This window comes from Blennius ocellaris (assembly GCF_963422515.1).
Source record: "Blennius ocellaris genome assembly, chromosome: 11".
Taxonomy (NCBI): domain Eukaryota; kingdom Metazoa; phylum Chordata; class Actinopteri; order Blenniiformes; family Blenniidae; genus Blennius; species Blennius ocellaris.
The window spans coordinates 15,804,995-15,826,547 of record NC_137660.1 but is presented as its reverse complement, the minus strand read 5'-3'; the positions used below and the strand labels follow the sequence as shown (position 1 = coordinate 15,826,547).

At 43.5% G+C, this 21,553-nt stretch overlaps 1 protein-coding gene across 1 annotated transcript; it reads right to left on the bottom strand.

Annotated features, from left to right (window-relative positions):
- Positions 1–450: 450 nt before the first annotated feature.
- Positions 451–12,296, bottom strand: LOC308136691 (guanine nucleotide-binding protein G(i) subunit alpha-1). Its single transcript, XM_080505141.1, has 9 exons — positions 11,871–12,296; positions 8,072–8,114; positions 6,820–6,961; positions 5,991–6,148; positions 5,761–5,889; positions 4,736–4,865; positions 4,489–4,642; positions 1,783–1,975; positions 451–1,683 (listed from the first exon to the last, which is right to left on the bottom strand). Exons 1-8 carry the CDS (start codon positions 11,986–11,988, stop codon positions 1,785–1,787), a joined length of 1,065 nt encoding a protein of 354 aa, XP_080361267.1. The 5' UTR covers positions 11,989–12,296; the 3' UTR covers positions 451–1,683; positions 1,783–1,784.
- Positions 12,297–21,553: the final 9,257 nt, after the last annotated feature.

Below are 21,553 nucleotides of genomic sequence, written 5' to 3'. Positions count from 1 at the left end.
AGATTCGAGTTTGAAAATGTCTGTTGCATTGCTCAAAAAAAATTTATATTCAAGGGTTCATTTCTTTTCTTCTACTGAATCGTTTCGACATACTTCTTGGGAGCACAAGATGAAGAGTCTAAAAACCTCATGATGTCCGATATACTGAAGCATTAATATTTTTTTCCTTCAAAACAGATTGGGTTAATTGCAAAAAAATATGTATAGCTTCCTTTTTGGGAAATTAAGACAAAATATTTCATGATGTACGTCTTGAAAAGAAAAAAAAACAAAAACCCCAAACTCTCCCTGATGATCTGTAAACTGTTGTCTCATACTGGAGATGTGATGAATACGACTAGCTGCGTAGAGCGAACGTTTGACATCCTGTAACTCACAAGTGTCACGCGTCATTTCCCTTAAAGACAAACCACATAAAAGACCAGCTTTTGTTGCATAAGCTACCGTGGTTACACCAGAGCAGCTCTTTTATTAGCAAAATCATGGAGATTAGTCCACTAACGTCCCCATCCTATGGAAACAGAGGGCTGGGGTGCAGAAGGGGGGGAGAGAGAGAGAGAGAGAGAGGAGGGGAGAGAGAGAGAGGGGGAGGGGGGGGGGGGGATATACAACTTGAAACCATCAACAGATCCTAATCAGTAACGGTGCACTTGTACCCAGCCGGCTGCCTGCCTGTCTGTGGGGCACCGCACGCAACATCGACATCAACGGTTCCACTGTCTGCTACAAGGCCACCATTGGCATCCTCTGTTCAAAGCTTCTCTTTCCTGCAGGACTCGAGTCGGGAATGTTTGTGGTGGCACGCCGACAACGTGCACGCCTCCGTTTGAGAGAGAGAAACGTCTCGGTTTTTTTTTGTGTGTGTTTTGTGGTTGGTTGTTGGGGTTTTGTTTTTTTTTGGTCGCTTAGAAAAATAAAACTTTGAAAGAGGATGACAAGTAGAGGAATAAAGTCCCTTTGTTTTATATTGTGCACACATCCACGCGTCACTCGTTCACTCGCACGCACACAAAATCGATCGATCAAAAAAAAAAAAGAAAAAAGCTCTCGCTCGCGTCAACACATGCGAACCACAACGTCGGAGGAGGTCTCCGGGCAGCTCTCACAGTGTGTCAGCGTCAGAGTGAATTGGTCTACAGAGTGTCTTGGTCTTGGTTTTGTACAAGGAGGCAAAACAAAATGAAATAACAAAATTAAAATTAAAAAAAAAAGACGCCACGATGAACTAATTCAGAAAAGAAATAAGATAAGATGGACTCAGGGAAAAATAAAAAGGAAGTGATTGGCAGCGTCTACGTGAACCGAGCTCGACAAAAAAGGAAAACACTGCAACTAAGGCATGCAAGGCACGAGCAACTACAAACGTGGATGAAAAAAAAAAAAGGCAAAGCCGCCCCCCCCCCCCCCCCCTTTTTTTTATATATATATAAAAATTAACAATAATGATAAGGTAAAATAAGCACATTTTAAAAACCGTGAAAAAGTCCCTGGCCATAGACAGTTGTACAAATATTTTACACAAAATGTTTTCTCTGCACACCTTCTTTAAAACTTTTTAAGAGATGAACATAAGTTAATAAGAGGTTAAAAGTGACACTCCCAGCAAGGGGGGGCTCCGCACGGTTCCCTCTGTCCACACTCTGCTTGAATGAAGCCACGGGGGAAAGCCGGCCTCCGGGCTGCCTGAACGGAAAGAGAAACACAGGGGGGGGGGGGGGGGCGTGAAGCTCCCGAGCGGCGTGTCGGGAAGCGCGGATCGTGCTGCACGGCGACAAGGTTTACCTTCAGAACAGGCCGCAGTCCTTCAGGTTGTTCTTGATGATGACGTCGGTGACGGCGTCGAACACGAACTGCACGTTCTTGGTGTCGGTGGCACAGGTGAAGTGGGTGTAGATCTCCTTGGTGTCCTTCCTCTTGTTCAGGTCCTCAAACTGGCACTGGATGTAAGCCGCCGCCTCCTCGTAGGTGTTCGAGCCTGAAAGCAGACAAATGGGGGGGAGAAAACCGTCACTTCAAAGTGCATAAATAAAGCGACCCTATTTGAAACGTACAAGCTGGAAGCCCCTTTCTCTGCTGCCCTCTAGTGGCGGGAACGTGTCATTTGGCCGAAGTGGTCCTGAATTAATTTATGAGCACTCTTGCTTTATTGCCAGATTGTGACCTCAGCGCGCACGGTGCCCCGAGATGACTGTTGTGAAATGGTGCTGCACAAACCAAAGCGGAGAAAGTGGGCCAGCGGCTCCTTCTGCTCTTATTGGGGATTTATCGCTGTGCCACTTTCGCTCGATCTGGACGAACTGAACTGGCCACAGAGATAAGTTGAGGCAAATCGCCGACCGTAGGAGCCCAGCTCAGTCGGTGGTGTAAGTATTTATTGATGGACATAAGCTGCAGCCGCCCTGATGTACATAAGGACAATACGAGTTGGTAAAAGTAAAATGGAGCAATCAAACCGAACAGAAATACTTTTAAATCATATATTGGACACTTAAATACTATAGCAGTGTCTGTGCATGCTTCAGCACAATGTAAAACCTCGACATGGAGGTCACGGTTTTCCGAAACCCCTTACAGAGAATTGCGTCAGCCGGGACTGTGATAGCACATCTGGGAAATATTATTATGGGTGATTATTGTTGAACTTGACAAGGACTCATTGTGTGAACCTGGACCGGCCCACACTGGAGAACTCCACGAGGAGGAGAGAATCCTCTTTTTGTTTTGTGGAGAGCGCCACACCTTTTTCTGTGGCCACGAGACAGGGAGCAGCTGAGTGTTCATCATCATCTTCATCAACAACAACAACAAAAAAATAAAAATCAAAGCTGTTACTAAGTAATAGTGCTGGGCGATATGGCCTCAAATCAATATCGTGATATATTGAGGAGTTCACCTCGATAACGATAACGACTCCACTGTGCCCCCTGCACAAAACAATATTTAGCCACTAGATGTAGCAGTTATAATGAAAGTACGACTCCCCAGGACCGGTTTATTGCCACTTTAAAGGGACTGAGAAACGACACTGTCTGAGAATAAATGAAGAAAATACAAATTAAGTACCGTGAGTGAAGATTTAATAAATTGACCTGAAATAAGAACGACAGACTATACCCGTGACTTTGTCTGTACTGCACCTGAAAACACAGGATTTCTCAACAGTCGTATGAAAAAAAGACCCATCTAACCTAATTCTCCTGAAGGAACTGACATATTTTGTGTGTAAAATGACTTTTCCTGTCATTCCACGTAAATTATTGGTTTATTTTCCTGGCCTATTAAGTAACTTCATTAAAAATAATTCAAGACTGGAGTGGTACGTTCACCGTATGACTGTCAATGTACGGTTTTGTTCGTGTGTGTTTGGTAAGTAGTGCCAGGACAACACAAACACTAAAAAGATGCACTGTGTTGTAACCGTTCACAGGACTGCGTGTTAACTCTGAAGGTCCTTGGGCAAAAGATACACAAGCCGAAGTCTCCAGTGGTGTGAAGGCACTTTTGTATTGCAGCTGTGAGTGTGAACAACATGATGAGACCGGCTGCATGTGACCCAGCGTGCAAATCAGCTCAAATGGAACCGCCTCCCTTCATTAGGGTAAACAGCATTTCCATTCCTTGACCGCTAGGTGGCAGTGTTGCATCTATTCCCAGACAATGCGCTGATCCCCCCCTGCAGTTCCTTTTGTTAAGCGGGCAGCACAGGTCCTCCAGCAATGTTGGGCTCCGGTTCAAGGGGAGCAAAACGTGTTGAGCTCAGACGTGACTAAGGTACGTTACCTCACACATCTACCTGACAAACCACCAATATTGATCCTCAGGCTGTGGCGTTACACAAGCGCCAAACGATAAATACTCATAATCACATTACGTGGATTCATCTAGACTGTTTAGAGCTAAATTCAGATACTTTAGTTCAGGATGGTCACAATGGAAGCTCAACGTTTTCCAAGTTTGTGAACCAACACAATAACAGATTAAGAGAGAAGTCCAACTAACAATAGAATCCTGGGGTTTTTGAGAAGAGATGCACTACAGCGAAATTAAATTAAATGTTTAAAGCATGCAGATTTTTTTATTTTTGTCAAGCTATATTAGGGTGGCTCATTTTATACAAAGTATGTAACATTCATGCCTTTTAGTAGGTTTGCTGCTAATATATCTGGTTTAAAAAAAAAAGTGATTAGATATGAACGTTTAAAGACGGATTCTGATTCACTGTTTCTACACTTCCAGACTGAAACGTTGAAAAGCAGATTGGGAAACAAGTCGTACACAGCAACAACGGTGAATCCTACCACTTCAGTCGATATAAAGAAAACTAAAAACTAAAGTGAAAACAACTAACCCGACAGATCGGATCTCCGAGGCCAGTCGAAATCCAACACAAGTTTGGTTACCCACATGAGCAACAAACAAACGAGGCCCAATTTGCATTGTGCAGAACAGCTGCGCTGCGCGTGTGTTTTTGCGCGTTCCGACTCTCACCTGCGTATTCCGGGTAGCAGATGGTGAGAGGGCTCTTCTTGATCTTCTCCTCAAACAGATCTTTCTTGTTGAGGAAGAGGATGATGGAGGTGTCCGTGAACCACTTGTTGTTGCAGATGGAGTCGAAGAGCTTCATGCTCTCGTGCATGCGGTTCTGCAGGGGGGGGGGGGGGGGGGGGAGGCGCAGTGCGTCAACAAGACCGGAGAGGTCGTCAGAGGCGGAGCGGCGTGTCGGACGGCGCCTTACCATCTCCTCGTCCTCCGCCAGCACCAGGTCGTAGTCGCTCAGGGCCACGCAGAAGATGATGGCGGTGACGCCCTCGAAACAGTGGATCCACTTCTTCCTCTCCGACCTCTGTCCGCCCACGTCAAACATCCTGGGATCACACAACACCCGTAACGTTACACAACTCCAACGTGCTTCAGCAGCAATGACAACTTTTATAGGAGCAAAAAAACAAAACAAAACACCACCGTGAAGATATTTCTGATGAGGATCCCGAGTTCGATTGAGCTTTGTGGCGATCACTGATTTATATTATATTTTAAAATCTACAAATTGTAGCATGTGTAGCAAAAAAAAGTACTAATAAAGCCAGAAATCTGAGCGGGGACTTGACGGAAACGCGTGGGGAACTGATTGATCACAGCTTGTACACATCTCCAGAGAGCAGCTGCTCGAACATGAACACAGGATGAATGACTGTCTCGTGTTTGGAATAGCCTTGACAAAAAAATAAAGTATCAATGGGACAATGGAGATCACAGATCACATTTCTCTATCAAAACAGTGAACATGCTCTTGCCTCCATCCAGTCTACTGTTGTAATGTAATATGTTGGTATTGGATCGTTTCGTACCTGTAATTCTGGAGAAAAGTCAATAATAAAGCGTCAGATCAATTTTAAAAGTTTAAAAAGGTCCTTTTGACTAATGCTAAGGTTTCATTATCTCTCTAAATAAACCACTGGAGCACACACTCACGACAATAGAAGTGGTTTAACATTCCGTGCATCAACACAGAATCAGTTAAAAAGTCATCAGCGAGAGAGGAAATCCTAACATTGTGAGCAGAAGACATCTTCCGTTCAGTTCGGTTCATACAACAGACGAGAGGAAGTGATCGCTGGCTGTGAATCCACTTTTTTTCCAACTTTCGCCATTCTTGACATTTTCCAACCATAACATGAAGCAACACACAAATAACATCACAATCAGTGACGTTCCATTATCAGGCCGCGACAGAAACAGGGTTACGGGTCCAGTACTCACTTGAAGTGCAGGTCTTTGAAAGTGAAGTGCGTCTCGACAATGCCAGTGGTCTTCACTCTGGTCCTCAACACGTCCTGCTGAGTGGGAACATATGCGGCGTGGGATATCCTGTCCAGGTCATTCAGGTAACTGCAGGAGGAGGGGGAAAAAAAAAAAAAAAGAGACCAAACGTTGCCACTCAGCCACCCGTTTTTGTTTTTAACGTCACAGTTCCTTTGTGTTCATCTCACTATGCGGCGGAGTCGTTGAGCTGATACTCTCGAGAGCGGCTGAAGCAGGCCTGAACTCCTCCGTCTTTCCACAGCCGCTGAATGACCCCGGCCAGTTCTCCCGTCATGAATCCCTCTTCCGCCGACCCGGCCAGGACGAACAGCTGCCGCGCGTCGTCCTGATGACACACACACAAAAAAAACAATAAAACAATCGTTATTCAAGTCAGGGAGAAACGTTTTTTTCCTCCGTTTGTGCTCACCACCCTACGAGCTGAAGAGCGTCACGAATAAGACGGAAGATGCCTCCGTAACCAGAGACATATTTTTCTTTGACGTATGGTTCAGCAGTTTAAAATTACATTTCATCGCAGTATAACCTAATAAGTCTTCTCGTAATGAACAAGAACGCCACTATCCGCATTCGTAACGTCGAGCTTAAAACACTTAAAATCCTTGTTTGGGTATTAATCAGGCAGAAAATAAATGTTCCATTGGTGCGTTAGTTCCTGTCATCTTAAAAAGTTGAACAGCATTCTGAAGGTCAGTGGCAACGGCGTTATATCAGCAGGAGCATAAGATCAGGGGAGAAGAGCCTTGGGTTTGAAATTGGTCACGACAACACAGCCGGGCTGGTCACGCTGAGGAAATGACTGAGTCTTTTGTTTTGCCTGGAAACCACAGATTCGCTAAATCAAACAGCAATCTGTTTAACCTTAAATGCTCAGGACTGCACTGGGGAGTCTGGTCCCGATAAGCTACACCTGTGCTGGAGAGGAAAGGAAGGCTGCAACTGGGGGGAAAAATTATAAAACCTTTGCCCTTTAATGAAAAGACTCAAATAACTTACGGCTCTGGCTGTGTCGTCAAAGTCAATCTTGAGGCGCCCCATCGCTCTGATGATGGCGATGATGGACTGGATGGTGTTGCTGTAGACAACGGCCTTGTACTGCTTACACTCCTCCTCTGAGTATCCTGCTTCGTGGATGATCCTGGCACACAAGCAGGAAATCAGCAGCTGTACACCAATAGCTGCTTTGTTTCTTTGAAGAAATGTTGCCAGCTTCTTGTGTTTCTTTTTCTTTTTTTAAATGGGGGAAAAATAGCAAGAATGTAAACAGTTTGTTGGCATTTGAACAGCAGAGAGACTGCAGAATATCTACTCATCACTTTAAAATGTTCTCTGGAGAGTATTTGGTAATTAGAACGTTTCAAACCAATGACATTGTGAAGGCTATTGGTTTTTGGGTTTTTTTAAACGGGTAAATACATATGTTGTATATAAAGACTGCTCATGCTTGCGGTGCATCTGATCAGGCATGTTGTCACACTACATGTTGAAAGCAGTCATGTACACAGAGTGAGATTAAGCAAACTTCGGGGCCCAAAACACGACCATTTGTGTTGCAGAAAGCAGAATTGTGCATTTTTTTTTTCGGAATTTCCCCTCAAATTCCAGAAACCTCTTAAAAGCTCCAGTGTCTCATAGTTTAGCACAAATTCATATTCATTGAGAAATTAGCCGGAAGACGTTGAAAGGAAAGTTCATGTTGCTATATGAGGTCACTTGCTAAATACAGAGGTGTGTTGACACAGTGACATTAACAAGAAGGCGGCTGCTCACTTAAACTTCCAGACAGGAAAAAAAAAAAGAAAAGAAAAAACCCCATCACTGCTGATTATGAAGGTGAGTTTTTCCAGTCAAGTGATGAATCAAAGTCCAACATTCACAATTCTGCTTTCTCTGCTTCGGTCTCCACCAGATCCCGAGGGAAATAGTCCCTAAATACTTCACACTGTTCAACAAGTAGTCACAAGTGGCGTCTGAAAATAGGACGATACTGAACGGAAGATTACACTATGAATGTTACTATGGGCCTACGGATGTCCCTAATGAAGATTATATATCCTAATTTAAATCACACCGAGTAATGTGTTGATTACTAATTATTATGTACTTAATAATAATAACCTGGAGCGTAGAAAGTTTGACATTTATGTTCTTTCTCGCCCGATGAAGTGATCTTGTGATGCACATTAGCTTCTGGATCACCTGACGCTTTTCAGCTAAACTTGTGATGTTACGAAGAGCTCAGACTTACTTCATCTGTTTAACAATGGTACTTTTCCCAGATTCCCCAGCACCTGAAACGAAGAAGGGGGGGAAAAAAAATGGTGTTTATGCAGTGACAGAATTATGGTAATTAGTTAGACAGATGGACACAATGCCTTCTTAATACACATCAATGACTACGTTCATAGAAAGCCCCATTGCAATATTGCATTTCAGCACTTGCATCAAATTCTTGTAGATCAAACACAAAAGTCTGAAATATTTCTTTTTCAAATAAATGTTAAGAGTCTCTTCAGGCAAAGTTTGTACGCAGTTATGAAGTGATTCCTACACTGGAAAACCTAAAACTTTTAGGTTTTTTTTGGTTTGGAAACAGTTTTACTGCTCATTTATATGATCAATTTCAACAATTCGACGTCAATTGATTGCATTTTCACAGAGGTTATCGGGAAAATTGAATCCGTTAAGCTTTAAAATGTGTCGTCCAGGCAAAGCACTTGGACAAAAACACGTACGGAGGTTATAAGCGTATCCCCGGGGAGACGCGGTGAGTCTTGAACTCAGTGTGGATGACGAGGGTTCAAACCACAGTGGCAGCAAGAAAAGCGCCGGGCTCAAAAAAACCAACCAAGGCTATGGTGAAAGTTGGAATGATTTGTTGTCGTGACCCCTGTTGGAAAGATGAGCCTCGCAGAGGTTGCAGTGACCGTGTCGCTGCTCCACTTTGCAAGTTCAGACTAATAATATTCCCCCTTTGAATTTCAAACGAGACATTTCGGAGAATGTCAAAGAAGCAGCTTCAATCCAACGCCTAAACCAAAAGGGCCCAAACACCAAACTCATTTTTCTGAAAACCAGTTCACGGCCAACTGCGATGAATCAACAATCACACCGTCGCTGAATGCAATGAGGACGTGCTTAAGACCCGCTTTAGTGCGGCCACGGTCAAAATTGGATTAATCAACTGGATCCTCCCGTCAATGAGATTATACAAAGCTTATACTTCCCCGTGTTGGAAACTCGTCCCGCTTCAGGCTGGATGGACTTAAAGCCGTCGTTATATCTTATAGGCAGTTGGACTTGCATGGGACAGAAATACAATGCTACACAAGACATTAGAGGCTTCGTTGGGGGGGGGGGGGGGAGACTCCGAAAATGAGCAGCAGTGCAACTTGGATGTCCATTTGATTTGCTTGCAGAAGTGTTTGGTACACACCTTCTGCTCCCTCGGAGTGTTTTTTTTTAGCTGAGCACGCAACATTTTAATTACCTTACCCCTGCGGGAAACTCTCAGTTCCCAGGTGACCCCCCACTGTTCACCAATTCACCGTCCCACAAGATAAACAGCCACACGCCACAGAGCGGGTACTACTGAAAACATCGCCTAAATTGAATTTGCAAACACACACTCACACCTCACTGAGCATCCGAAATCTTAGGGCTTTGTGGAGGCCAATTACAGGGAGACGAAAAAACACAAATTGTCTCATGTTTATTAATGAGCCGAGATGTTTGGACAGGACTGGATTATCTGGACCGGGGGTACGTTGGGACGGTCTCCACAAGCGACATAAAAAGGCAAGATGCACGTCTGCGGCAAAAACGCGGTCCCTGCATCACGGTGTGCAGCTTCTTCTACAACCGCAAAAAAGGCTGCAACACAAAAACAACAACAAAAAACCAATCTAAATCATTTGTGTTAATGCAGTGCACAAACAGTGGAGGATTCAGGCTTTCCCTCCCACTCAGGAGCGCGTCGCTTGCTGATTACTGCATTATTGCAAACAGCCCCAGTGGGAAGCCCGACAAGAGTGGCAAACTGCAGAGAGGAGATAATGCAAACCGACGCGTGTGCCCCCCCCCCCTTTTTGCTTCGGAAACACAAGGAACAGAAACACGAGTCGTAGGATCGCAAAAAATGAAGACTTGGCGCTCTTATATCCTTTAAAGCCATCCCATAAGATCGCCATCGAATGACAAATCCTCAAATCAATCTCACGCAGGTGCTAGTGGGAATCGTGACGAGGGGAGGGGAGGAAAGGGTGGATAAGAAAACCACACGACCATGAAAATTCAAATCAGGTCTCATCTCAAATGACATGCAGACACACAAACTGGAAAAATGTGGTGTCACACATCCACACACACGTATAGATAGAGAGAAAGACCCACACGAGCTGAGACTTAATAAAATATGTAGAACAAGGAGGCATTTTCAAAAACAGCTTGCGGACTGCAAGGCTCAGGCAGACATCCAGGTAGCACGCACTCGCCGTTTCTGGTGTGTGTGTGTGTGTGTGGTGTCCACAGACGTGTACTGCTCGTCAGCCAGGCTGCATAGGTTGCTATGCAACCTCTAAACCATCCATCCATACTTAGGCATCCAACAGCAGTCATGAGATACCAGTAATAGAAAGGACCAAGGGAAGGTGTGGCAGCTTTCCTTTTGAATGATGGAAACAGCAAAAGACATGACTGACACACTGCTGCTGCTGCTGCTAAAGGGATGGACATCTGGGGCTCATTTATGCCTCCATCATGTTCAAGACATTTTTGCATGAGTGCCCACCACATTCAAATGAGCGCCCTCATGCTTTACCCCTGAACATCCTCCCAGCAGCAACTAATGGCTGTTTCAGTTACTGAATCATGAATTAATCCTGAGTAAAAATTTAAAAATGGTTACAGTATTTTAGTTTTCCCACTAATAATAAAACCATTTAAAAATTTTGAATTTCTTTCTCAATAGATGTTAAAGGTTGTTCATGTCGATATGATTTGTTGTGGTGACAATATATTCAGATGTTGCTCAGGATCTGATGAAACACAGTTTAAAAGGCCCAAACAATCGATCATCTCGTCAATTAGTAAATATTACGAATCGGTAGTCGAGGTCCCATTTCACCACCAGTATTGCAATATGATGTCATTTTGTAGAAAACTGTGCCAAAGAAAATATTGTGCAGAACGTCCCAGAAATGGGACGAAGACATGTTTTGCACGGCAGAAGCCGGGAGGCATCCAGACTTGTTTAGCAGCATAGTTCGTCAAGTTATCTCCAATCCCACCCGTTTAAAAACGGACACACATTCTGGCTAATATCAACACAAAGCATTCATTTAAGCTTGTATTTTTATTTTTATTTTTATAAATCTTTTTCCTGTGTAAACTCACTGGGTTTAGTCAATATGGCAGATTGGCGTTAATCGGCCCCAAGAAATACTTCCAACTTTACGCTTGTTTTCCACGCGATAAAATGCAACTGGTCAACGGCCGTACGTAAAATTAAAGCCAATAAATGTGGCCCGCCGAGCATGTGTTGATAGTTTGATAGCGCCGACGGGGAGGGGGGGGGAGAGATTTTGTTGAGACCGTGATGTGAGACGTTGTTGAGGCTAATCCCGGGCTAGCCAGCCGAGCTAAAGTAGCACAGAAGCTAATTACTGATTTAAATGAGCTCGCTGACTCACCGCGGGACTCGAGCGGAGCTCTTCGCCCACTTCCTGCCGACTCACCCGACTTTAAACTCGAAGGGACGTGAAGAAATGGAAGGGCAGAAACTTTTTTTTTTTTTTTTGGGTGCTAACCAACTGCACACACACACACACACAAAAACGCCGAGCCATTCAAAATGTTTAGCGTCCGAAACTCCGCCGCCCCGCGACAGGAGCAAACTTTCATTTTTTTTTTTTTTTTTTTTACCGCATTTCGACACACACACACACACACACCGCGGTTAATAGTTTATACGAATGCGAGGCGGCTCGGGAGCCTTTTCCCCGGCCGACAGAGCCGACACCCCGAGCCTCCCGCGGTCCCCCCCTCACCCAGCAGCAGCAGCTTGACCTCCCGGGCTGCCTTCTCCCCGTCGTCCCGCAGGTTCCTGTCGATCATCTTGCTCCGCTCCTGCGCCGCCTTGTCGTCCGTGCTCAGCGTACACCCCATCTTCTTCTTTTACCTCCTCCGAATAAATAAAAGACACGCAGACTACACCACAACTTTAACTACCAGGGCAACGACATGCAAAGGGCTACCGACGGAGCTAGCATCCAGTGAGGAGGAGGAGGAGGAGGAGGAGGAGGAAGAGGAGGAGGAGGAGGAGGAGGGCACTCTGTCTCTCCAACACGCCCTAAAAAAACCTCGAAGCGACTTCACGGCCAACACTCCTCCGAGGCTGGGCTCAACCACAGTGTGCGGATTCGGCGGGATCTGCTGATCCGTGGACCGTGGAGAGACGCAGGCGGAGACCGGAGAGGAGTCGGCGGCAGAGGAGGAGGAAGCAGGAGGCGAGCAGGAGGAACGGGCAGCATCTGACTCCGAACGAAGAAATGTTTCGCTTCCTGCTCCTCGCGCAGCTCGGCACTGCGCATGCGCGGTGCATCAACAAGCGTCTCCCCAGTGTGAGCTTCAGAAGGTTTATTTTGGCCCCTTCACCCCTTTTTTTTTAACGGATAGTGTCGTAAGATATTCCCTTATTTAGAAAAGGAACCTTCACTCATCCGCTTGGTGGTCTTGTATTTAATCTGTCCTATTCGGGGTTAACCTTTAACTACACATGTGCAGTGCTGTAGTCCAAGACCACCGCATCCGAAAAGAGACCGATTCAAAACAAAGACTTTGAAAATGTTGTCTTAAGATCAGCAAACTCCAAACTCACATTCCTGACTCAAACACACATAATTTATCACTATGATGTCATGATGACATGCACACCATTATGGTGAATATGCTATGGCATCCTAATTCTTCCATTAAAATATTTATTTCTATATCTTCAAAGACTCAAATCTTCATAATATACATTTTTCCATTGGAATTTTAGATATTGAAATGGGGGGGGGGGGGGGATTGGTCAAGTGATTGTTAAATCCCTGAAAATATGGATTCTGCATGATATTTATATTAAGAAATGTATTTTGAAATTCATCGATGACAACACTGTTACAGTTTTCAACTGATTTTTCTGTTCACAGTTGTTTCAAATAAAATGGAGGGAAAGTAATTACCAGTGTTCTCCTCTCTTGCCAGTAAATTCATAAATACTGTAATTTATTAGACATTTCAATTGCAATAAAAACAAGCACAATCTCCACCCGACTGTAAAATCCAAATATTATAGTTCCAAAAATATTACATTTGCACTGGAATAACTTTGTTTTAGAAACTGAAAACATATTAATCTTTCATTGCTGTAATCGGTTCTGATTTTGCTCTTGTCTTTGAATAAAATCATAAATTAAATGGCAAAAAGTGAGATTCAGCCTTGAGGTGTCGTAAATTAAATGATCAATCTCATATTTGTGATATTACAGGTGACGGGATTGTGTTTAAAACCCATAATTTGAAGCCTTGGACTTAATAATTGCTGAGTTAGTTAATGCAGCTGCGTGAATTGGTGGTGGGTTGTTCTCTCACATCACAGTCCAGTCCAGTTGGAGACGTTTCTGTGGGGAGTTTCCGCGGTCTCTCTGCGCTCGCGTGGGGATTTCACCAAACACTGCATTTTACTTCCACGGTTCAAACACATGCATTTGAGGTTGTTTACTTTGTGTGTTTGAATTATGCAAAGATGTGAATCTTTTGTGGGGAGCTCCACTGCCATGATCTCTTACACTGTAATTTGACATACAAGTTTTGTCTTGTTCAATGCAAAGCTTTAAAAAAAAAAAAAAAAAAGACTCAAATATCTCAGGCATGTGCAGACAGTCTGACAGCAACTACAGATAAATCAGCTCAAATTGTTATACGGGGGGGGCTTACTTTATCACTGCTGTCAGCACTGATTTGCATCGCAGGCATCTGCCATGAGTTTCCAGGCTCAGTCACATTTAAGCCTTTTAAGTTAACATATTTGAGAAACACGATAAAGAATAGCAGTGTGTCTTTACACTGTACGCAAAATATTTTATTTATAAGGGGTCTATTTCACGGCAGATACTGGTATAAATGGCGGTGGCGGCGGCGTTCCACTGAGAGGAGGCCCGAGTTTGCATGCTGGGTCACTGTCGGGGCTTGTTTTCACACATGATGGAACCGAGCCATCTGTGGTTTCTCACCACTGACAAGTTTGCTGTGACTCAATTAAACAATGAATTCAGTCATTTCATAAGCATGAGAGCGTAACAAACTGACAAAGAAACACACACCCATCAAAACAAAACCCAAAAAAAAACCACACAATAGACTGGGTTAATTCTTCTAATAGCTTTTAACCTCCAAAAGTGAAGAATATGACACCAGTAAATAAGACCGTTTTTATGGACAATCATGTGTCAGGAAGACACAGGAACAATCGTGAAAATGATTGAAGCAACTCTGAACTAAAGCTTTTCTTCAATAATGAGTTATTGAATGGAGTCTGAATGATATTGGTGGACCTGGTGGGGAGGACCGGGGCTCAGAGGCGAGGACTACACCCTGTGGTTGAGTTTTGCCAGTGACCACATCCAGGAAATCAGGTGAGCTCGAGAGACGAAGCACCGTCAGTCTGAACTGCTGAATATGAAAACGTCCTTCACAACTGATGGAGGACTTCTACTTACTGTATATGGGCCATTTTTACCACTCCAGCGGTGTCAGAGTGCATGTACAGGCGCTCAAATTCTCTAATTCTCAATCCATGGATAAGGCGAGATGGTTTCAGCCTTGGTCGACTGAGAGATGAGTTGTTCTACCAACTAAGCCTGAGACAAAATATTGTTATTGAACTTGTTTGTTAAGTATTTTTACTGGCTTTATGAGACTGAGGCATGCATCCTCGGTACTAATATGAAGAGAGTTGGAAGAAAAAAAAAATCTGAATCTATAAGTTTTCATGCTTTCTCCCAATGATCAGAAACCTTTTAACCTGGAGTGACCCGTCTAAATTCTAAATTGTTTCATGTTGGCACAGGATGAGAGAGGGTTTTGCAGTGTGGTCAGAATTCATCTCCTCACTTTACATACAATTTCCTTTGCAGATGGCCCCAACATTATGCAAAGCATGGCCATAATTTTCCCAGTCTGCCCTAAGTGAACATGGAAAGATTTCACCTTTGCATGCAGTTTACACAGCCATTTTTTTTTATAAATAACCAGCAGCAAAACTCCAACCAGCCATTGTTCTAAATGGGCAATAATGTGTATTGTTGCTGCCATGGCGGCACCACGTCAGCGCGTCCCCCGAGCAACAGAAAATGTGTCGAGTCTTTTAAGCGACGGGGCCTCACGAACGTCGGATGAACGACGAGTGGACAGAAAAGCACGTCAGCACTCTGATGTTCCCGGAGAGATCACAGCCCCCACGTGGGACCTATTATTGTGGCGCGTGTGTGTGTGTGTGTGTGTGTGTGTGTGTGTGTGTGTGTGTGTGTGTGTGTGTGTGTGTGTGTGTGTGTGTGTGTGTGTGTGTGTGTGTGTGTGTGTGTTCCTGCTTTAGAGATTGTTGGACACAGAAACTGGTCCCACACTGCGCTGCTCTCTGGGACCCAGAAATGCAAAGCCCGGCACTGATTTACATGTGTGTGAGGAATGTGATGTGGTTTTATGGCTCCAGCCCTCAGTTGTAATGGTTCGGGTCACAAGTGGAAGGAGTCAAAGCTGGGCAGGGCGGGGTAGGGGGGGTGGGTGGTAATTCAGGGCTGACAGATGTCCCCTACCCCCGACCTGGCGTCCAGCCCCCTAAGGACTCCCTCTGGGATTGTTTGGCCCGAATTGGTTTTGGGTGACAATGTTGGTGATTCATTTGTAAATTTTGCTTGTTGTAAATTAACTAGACAATCAAGGTACAAGACATGTTTAGCTTTACAAAATAAGCATTGTTTAGATTCACAGAGAACAGAACGTGTCTAATGGGACGGAACAGGCGCCACCATACATATCCAAATATATGTATTTTAAAACAAGTTGGTAAAAGCCTGTTTAGACAAGTAATTTTCTAAGCACACTGAACTCATGTTTACTTTCTGTTGTTTAACATCATCTAATCTTTGGTCAGTTGATCCAAGTTGAATCAACACTTTACATGATCTTTTCTACCAAAAAAAATAAAAAATAAAATACAAAAACAAACAAAATAACAACCAACCACCAATCACTAGAACAGCAGAAGTATTTCAGGACAAGAGATGAGCAACATACTGGAGAATTGTCAGAGTGTTGGCTGAGAACGTCAAAGCAATCAAAAGGATGGTGACAAAGGCTGGCCAACAATCATGATGTCAAAAGTCAATCTTTCTTCCTGTCACTTCCCTCGTCTTCAGTGAAATGATGAACGCACGACTGCCTCCATGACAACAGAGTGACGGTTCGGTTGAAATGCCTCAAAAGTGCACGTAAAGTCAAGGTTTCGTCAATGAATATGCCCCGCGTCAGTGATGTGTTATACAATATGCTCACTTAAAGTGAGTATTTCAATCAAGGCACCGCACCCTAATTTTCCCTGTGCCAACTCCGGCTTTGAAGTTATTTGCAACGTGTGGATCAAGACCTCCAGAGAGCTTCAGCAGGACAAATCTGAAAATGCCTTTTTTCATGTCAGGATTTCACTTCTACTCAATCTAAAGCAACCCAAGATGAAATAAATAAATGAATAGTAAAACTATTATTCTTTAAATGCACATGCTGGATCTGTTGTAACCATAGTGAAGACTTTCTCATAGTACAGAATATGTTTTGACGTCGAGCATCAGCGACAGAACGGCAGCGGAGGATATAATAAAAACTGAATCTAAATAAAAGCGCAGAGATTTCAGATCAAAAGCCTCTGACAAACACGAGACGAGCGAAAGGGATCTCAACAAAACCTCGAGTTGGAAGGAAGGCACAACGTGGCCTGTTGAGATCAATTCAGCGTTTGAATTCTTGTAAGAGGAGCCCGACTTTAGTCCTGCAGGTGGCGGCAGAGTCATGAAGCAGCCAGGCGACAGGACACATGACTTGGTGTCACAGATATCCCCACTGGCTCGAAAAGAAACATTCGAAGAAATTAATTAAAGGAAATGTTTCACGTGATTCTGACCAAATGTTAACCTTTTTACCAGGCAACTGACCTTTTTCGCTAAGTTAACCATTTCTTCTTTATCCTTTCACACTAATAATTTCACATTGAAGGTAATAATGTAATACGTGACTAAACTGTTATGTAGTATAAACCTTGGCAAAGGTGCTGGTTGGGTTTGCCCCCAATGCTCTGGTAAAGCGCTTTTCAGTTCCATCCTGTTCGGCTGAATGCGTTTATCTTCTTGTTTCCTATTTATCTTTCTTGGAAATCATACATCATTCTGCAGGACAGCGGTGCTCAATAACATATGCCTAATCCATTAAACTCAATGAGAAATCTATCTTAGTTAGAGACTCTTTTTCCAGCTTGAAATGATGAAACACATTAAGAATAATGCTTTTTTACTGGAACATAATGGTGTTGATTTACAAAAGTTGTTTTTTTTCCAAGTATCAAATTTTCCTGAGAAAACACCTTCAATTATCATGAGCGAGGGCCGTATGAAGGGTTTAGAGTCCTCTAACACTTGGTTTTGAGGACAGTGTTTGCAAAAGCCATCTGTTCTTTCCTCGTCAAAAATTTATGTTAAGCATTAATTAATAAAATGAAAAGATTTATTGCTCCTTGTATCTGCCTATTTGATCAAATATCTAATATGAGGTACCCTCAGTGCCGATACCTGACCAGAGTCCAAATGGTCCAAACTCCAAATGGAACCCTGAACCCTATGATGAATTACAGCCGGTCCTTAATGAATCATCGCAAGAGATTATAAAGTCACGACTAGCTCCAGGCTGGATAAGGACACAGTAAACGTCTGTGGCTAATCAGAGTTATTATATCATTACATGATGCAGTATGTAATTATAGAGACGTCAACAGCATAGGAGGAAAATTGCAGTCGGCCTTCAAAGCCCCCCCCCCCCCCACACTCTACCTCTCACATTTTCATTGAGTCCACATTGTGCATCTTCGCGGATGCACCAGTAACGCTTGGGAAAATGCACTGCTGCCCTGTGAAAAGTGTTGGCATTGTGCGTGGCCCTTCTCCATTCAAATGGCTGCTGGGTGCTCCAACCAGATGACCTGATTTCTGTGCAGCTGCGGGGCTTTTCCCATACGAGGAGGAGAGAGCTTCATTGTTTGCTGTTATTTTTCTCGTACGGGTGGCGGTCGGAAAAGTTCTGAATGAGGCTGTTTGTCTTATTTTTTATTTTTTTTTGTAAAGACACTGAAATATGTAATTTCAAAGAAGAGAAATGTGGAGGGCCGTTTGGTGGGAGGGATGAAGACAGATATTTCCCCCTGTATGTCAAAGGGACAAGCGACAACATAAGGGCTTTATGTTAATGGTTGCGCCGTATGTGCGCAAAAGGGTTACGGCTTCCATCACTCATGGTGTTATGCAATAATATACACCGCATATGGCCTAAAGCAGTGCATCCATTATGACTCTATATGTCCTGCTTTCCACCCTGAACACTTTTATGAATGCACGTATATCAGTCTGTGTTGGTGTTGCTTTGAATGAAGGTCAGCCTGTGTGTAACTCCTCCAGAAAAAAAAAAAAAACGTATTCCGTGTGACTCCATAGCAGAGAAGACGAGGCGTCTGATGAAATCCAAGACGTTTGTAGCTCATTCACACATGTAGATGCGAGTTTACTGTTGGCAGAAGGAAACCTTTATGTGATGTTGCCACGTAAAGCATTTAGCAGTTGAGCGACGGGCCCTTATAAATGATACATTTAGTATCAAGCTTTAAAACCACACAAGTCATCGCCGAGAGGAAGAATCATGACAGCCGTCTTCTGCTTTTGGTTTGGCATTTCATGCAAAATGACGTGAACCATAAATAACGTCTTCACACAATCCACATGGACTAATTGCTATGATAAGGCCACACATCCACAGGAGAACCACGCAGTAAAAACAAGAGTTATCTCAGTTTGTAAATGGCAAAGAGACACAATTAATTTTTTTTCCTAATCAAAATGTATTTGTATCATATCTTTCTAGCAATGTTTTATTCAAATTGTCACTTTTCATTGGTTTTCTTGCAACCAAACTAAAGAACACAGAAGAGTCTTGGCTTTGTAGTGGTTCTTCATCTACGTGCTGTTATAGTTGCTTTATTTGAGTTAGGACATACACACACACACACACACTCACACACACACATTCACGCACACACACACACACACACACACACACACACACACACACACACACACACACACACACACACACACACACACACACACACACACACACACACACACACACACACACACACACACACACACACACACTATACAGACACAAATACAGATTCACCAATGAACTTGATATGCACCTTTACCTGGACAAAACCTGTTTGCACAGGGAAAAAACATTGAAACTTCACACACGTACTGTGAAAAAGTGTGCAAAATCTTCAACAAAGTTTGCTAATTAATTTGTTTGACTTAAGCGTGCATAATGAACAAAATGCCACAGACACAACGCTCTCAACTTCATGATTGCTGTTTTTAATATTTAAGTTCTGTTGTTCCTCTTCAACGCTCAGCATGAGGGCACACATGCGTCTCGTCCAAAAAATCATCAAATGAACTTATTTTGCCAGCCTCATCAGAGCCTTTTGTCAGTCTGGTTTAATCAGAGTAAGTATCACTTGCTCTGATTAATATAGATACTATTTCTATCATTTGAAAAACAAAACAAAAACAAAAACAAATGTAATTACTCCAAACAACAGAGCATATGCCAGACTGTCTGGGAAACTGAGATTAAGGCTTTGACGAGTCAAATGCACACACACACACACACACGCACGCACACACACACGCACACACGCACACACACACACACACATGCAAGCACAGAGAAAGAGAGAGAGAGAGCGAGAGAGAGAGAGAGAGAGAGAGAGAGAGAGAGAGAGAGAGAGAGAGAGAGAGAGAGAGAGAGAGAGAGAGAGAGCGTGGCACCAGTGCAGTCTCATTGGATATTAACTGTGATCACCACAATAAAATACCTCTACAGAGTTATATTATTGTGATTTCACCAAATTTAAGGAAGGAGGAATTAAATTCAGTGAACAGATTATTGTTTATTGGGATATAATTGTTTTTTGGGGTTTTTTTTATGTCTAGACATGCACTTGAAAGACATGTAATTTCTCATAGGGATTCACATTGGCTTCACAATCAGCTCAAGCCAAATTGATGGAATGGTCAATACTAACTTGGCAATATAGTTTTGTGAAGAAGGACCATTATCCTCAGAGGTAATTCCATCAAAGTAAGGTCATCCACCAAGTGGGGCAGACTGCGTCACTGGTTTGGTTGAAAGGTCAAAACAACAGAGTCTGAAAGGTTAACGTCCTGCCGCAAGAGAGAAACAGTGCAACCCCTTTCCTTTTGTCCTCCTTTTTTTTTTAAAGATATTTCTTTAGCGTTATATCTATTCCCATTCAGACTTCTCTCCGCTTGATTGCCCACAGCTTGTGTGATGCAGGAGGATACGGTGTGTTTGTGAAGCAGAGCTCAGAGCTCTCCATGGTCCTGAAACAAACATCTGTGTCTCTCTCTGTCTCTCGCTCTCTCTCTCTCTCTCTCTCTCTCTCTCTCTCTCTTCTCTCTCTCTCTCTCTCTCTCTCTCTCTCTCTGTCTCTCTCTCTCAATCCCTGAGTGTTGCTGTCTCGCTCATCTCTTGCTTATACAAACTCACGACCCTTAGCTTAGGGGATTCAACACACTAATAGCAGCCATAGCCCCTCCCAGTTCTGTCTGTCACACACACACACACACACACACACACACACACACACACACACACACACACACACACACACACACACACACACACACACTGGTTGTGGTCAGAGGCGGAGCAGCATCCACGTCAGGTTACTTTCTGCTTCGCTCTCTGCTCCAGTGCGCAAACAGAGATGACAGTAACATGGAAGAAACTGAAACAGCTCATCCATTTCACTCCCTGCGGACGGGCTGAGACAACTCTCTCTCTCACTCTGTGGATTTCCAGTATGCTGCAGGTAAGAAGACTTGTTTTAGTTTTTTGTTTGTTTTTTTTCCCAGAGAATCACCAAAACTTTTTAAATAACTGTGGACTGATTTTACAGCTTTGGGTGCCAATACAGCAACATATAGCTTGGAATATTGAATAACATAGATGTGATCATTTTCACCACCAACGAGGCTTGAAAGATATTAAATCAATTGAGGAAAACCCAGTAAATCAACATTACACAGCACAAAAAACCATAAATAAAGAAACAAAAATCAAAGGTCACTCTGTGAATTCTTTGTGGCTCTGCAGAAGAAATAATGTAGAAATATAACACTGGGCATCAATGCATTTCAAAGCAGATTTTTGTCAACCAGGCGCTCGCCTTTCTTGATGTGTTTATTTGCATTTCTGACCTGAGCTGAACGCTTTCCATCAGCTCTCAGAATCCGATACGACGAGGAATCCCCCGTTAGTGAAACTGAGCAGCATGTGTGTTTCACCT

Coding starts and splice junctions, on each gene's coding strand:
- LOC308136691 (XM_080505141.1), bottom strand. CDS start 11,988: ATGGGGTGTACGCTGAGCACGGACGACAAGGCGGCGCAGGAGCGGAGC. Junction 8,115..11,870: donor GGTCAAGCTGCTGCTGCTGG/GTGAGGGGGGGA, acceptor TCTTCGTTTCAG/GTGCTGGGGAATCTGGGAAA. Junction 1,976..4,488: donor CTGCTACCCGGAATACGCAG/GTGAGAGTCGGA, acceptor GTCTGCTTTCAG/GCTCGAACACCTACGAGGAG.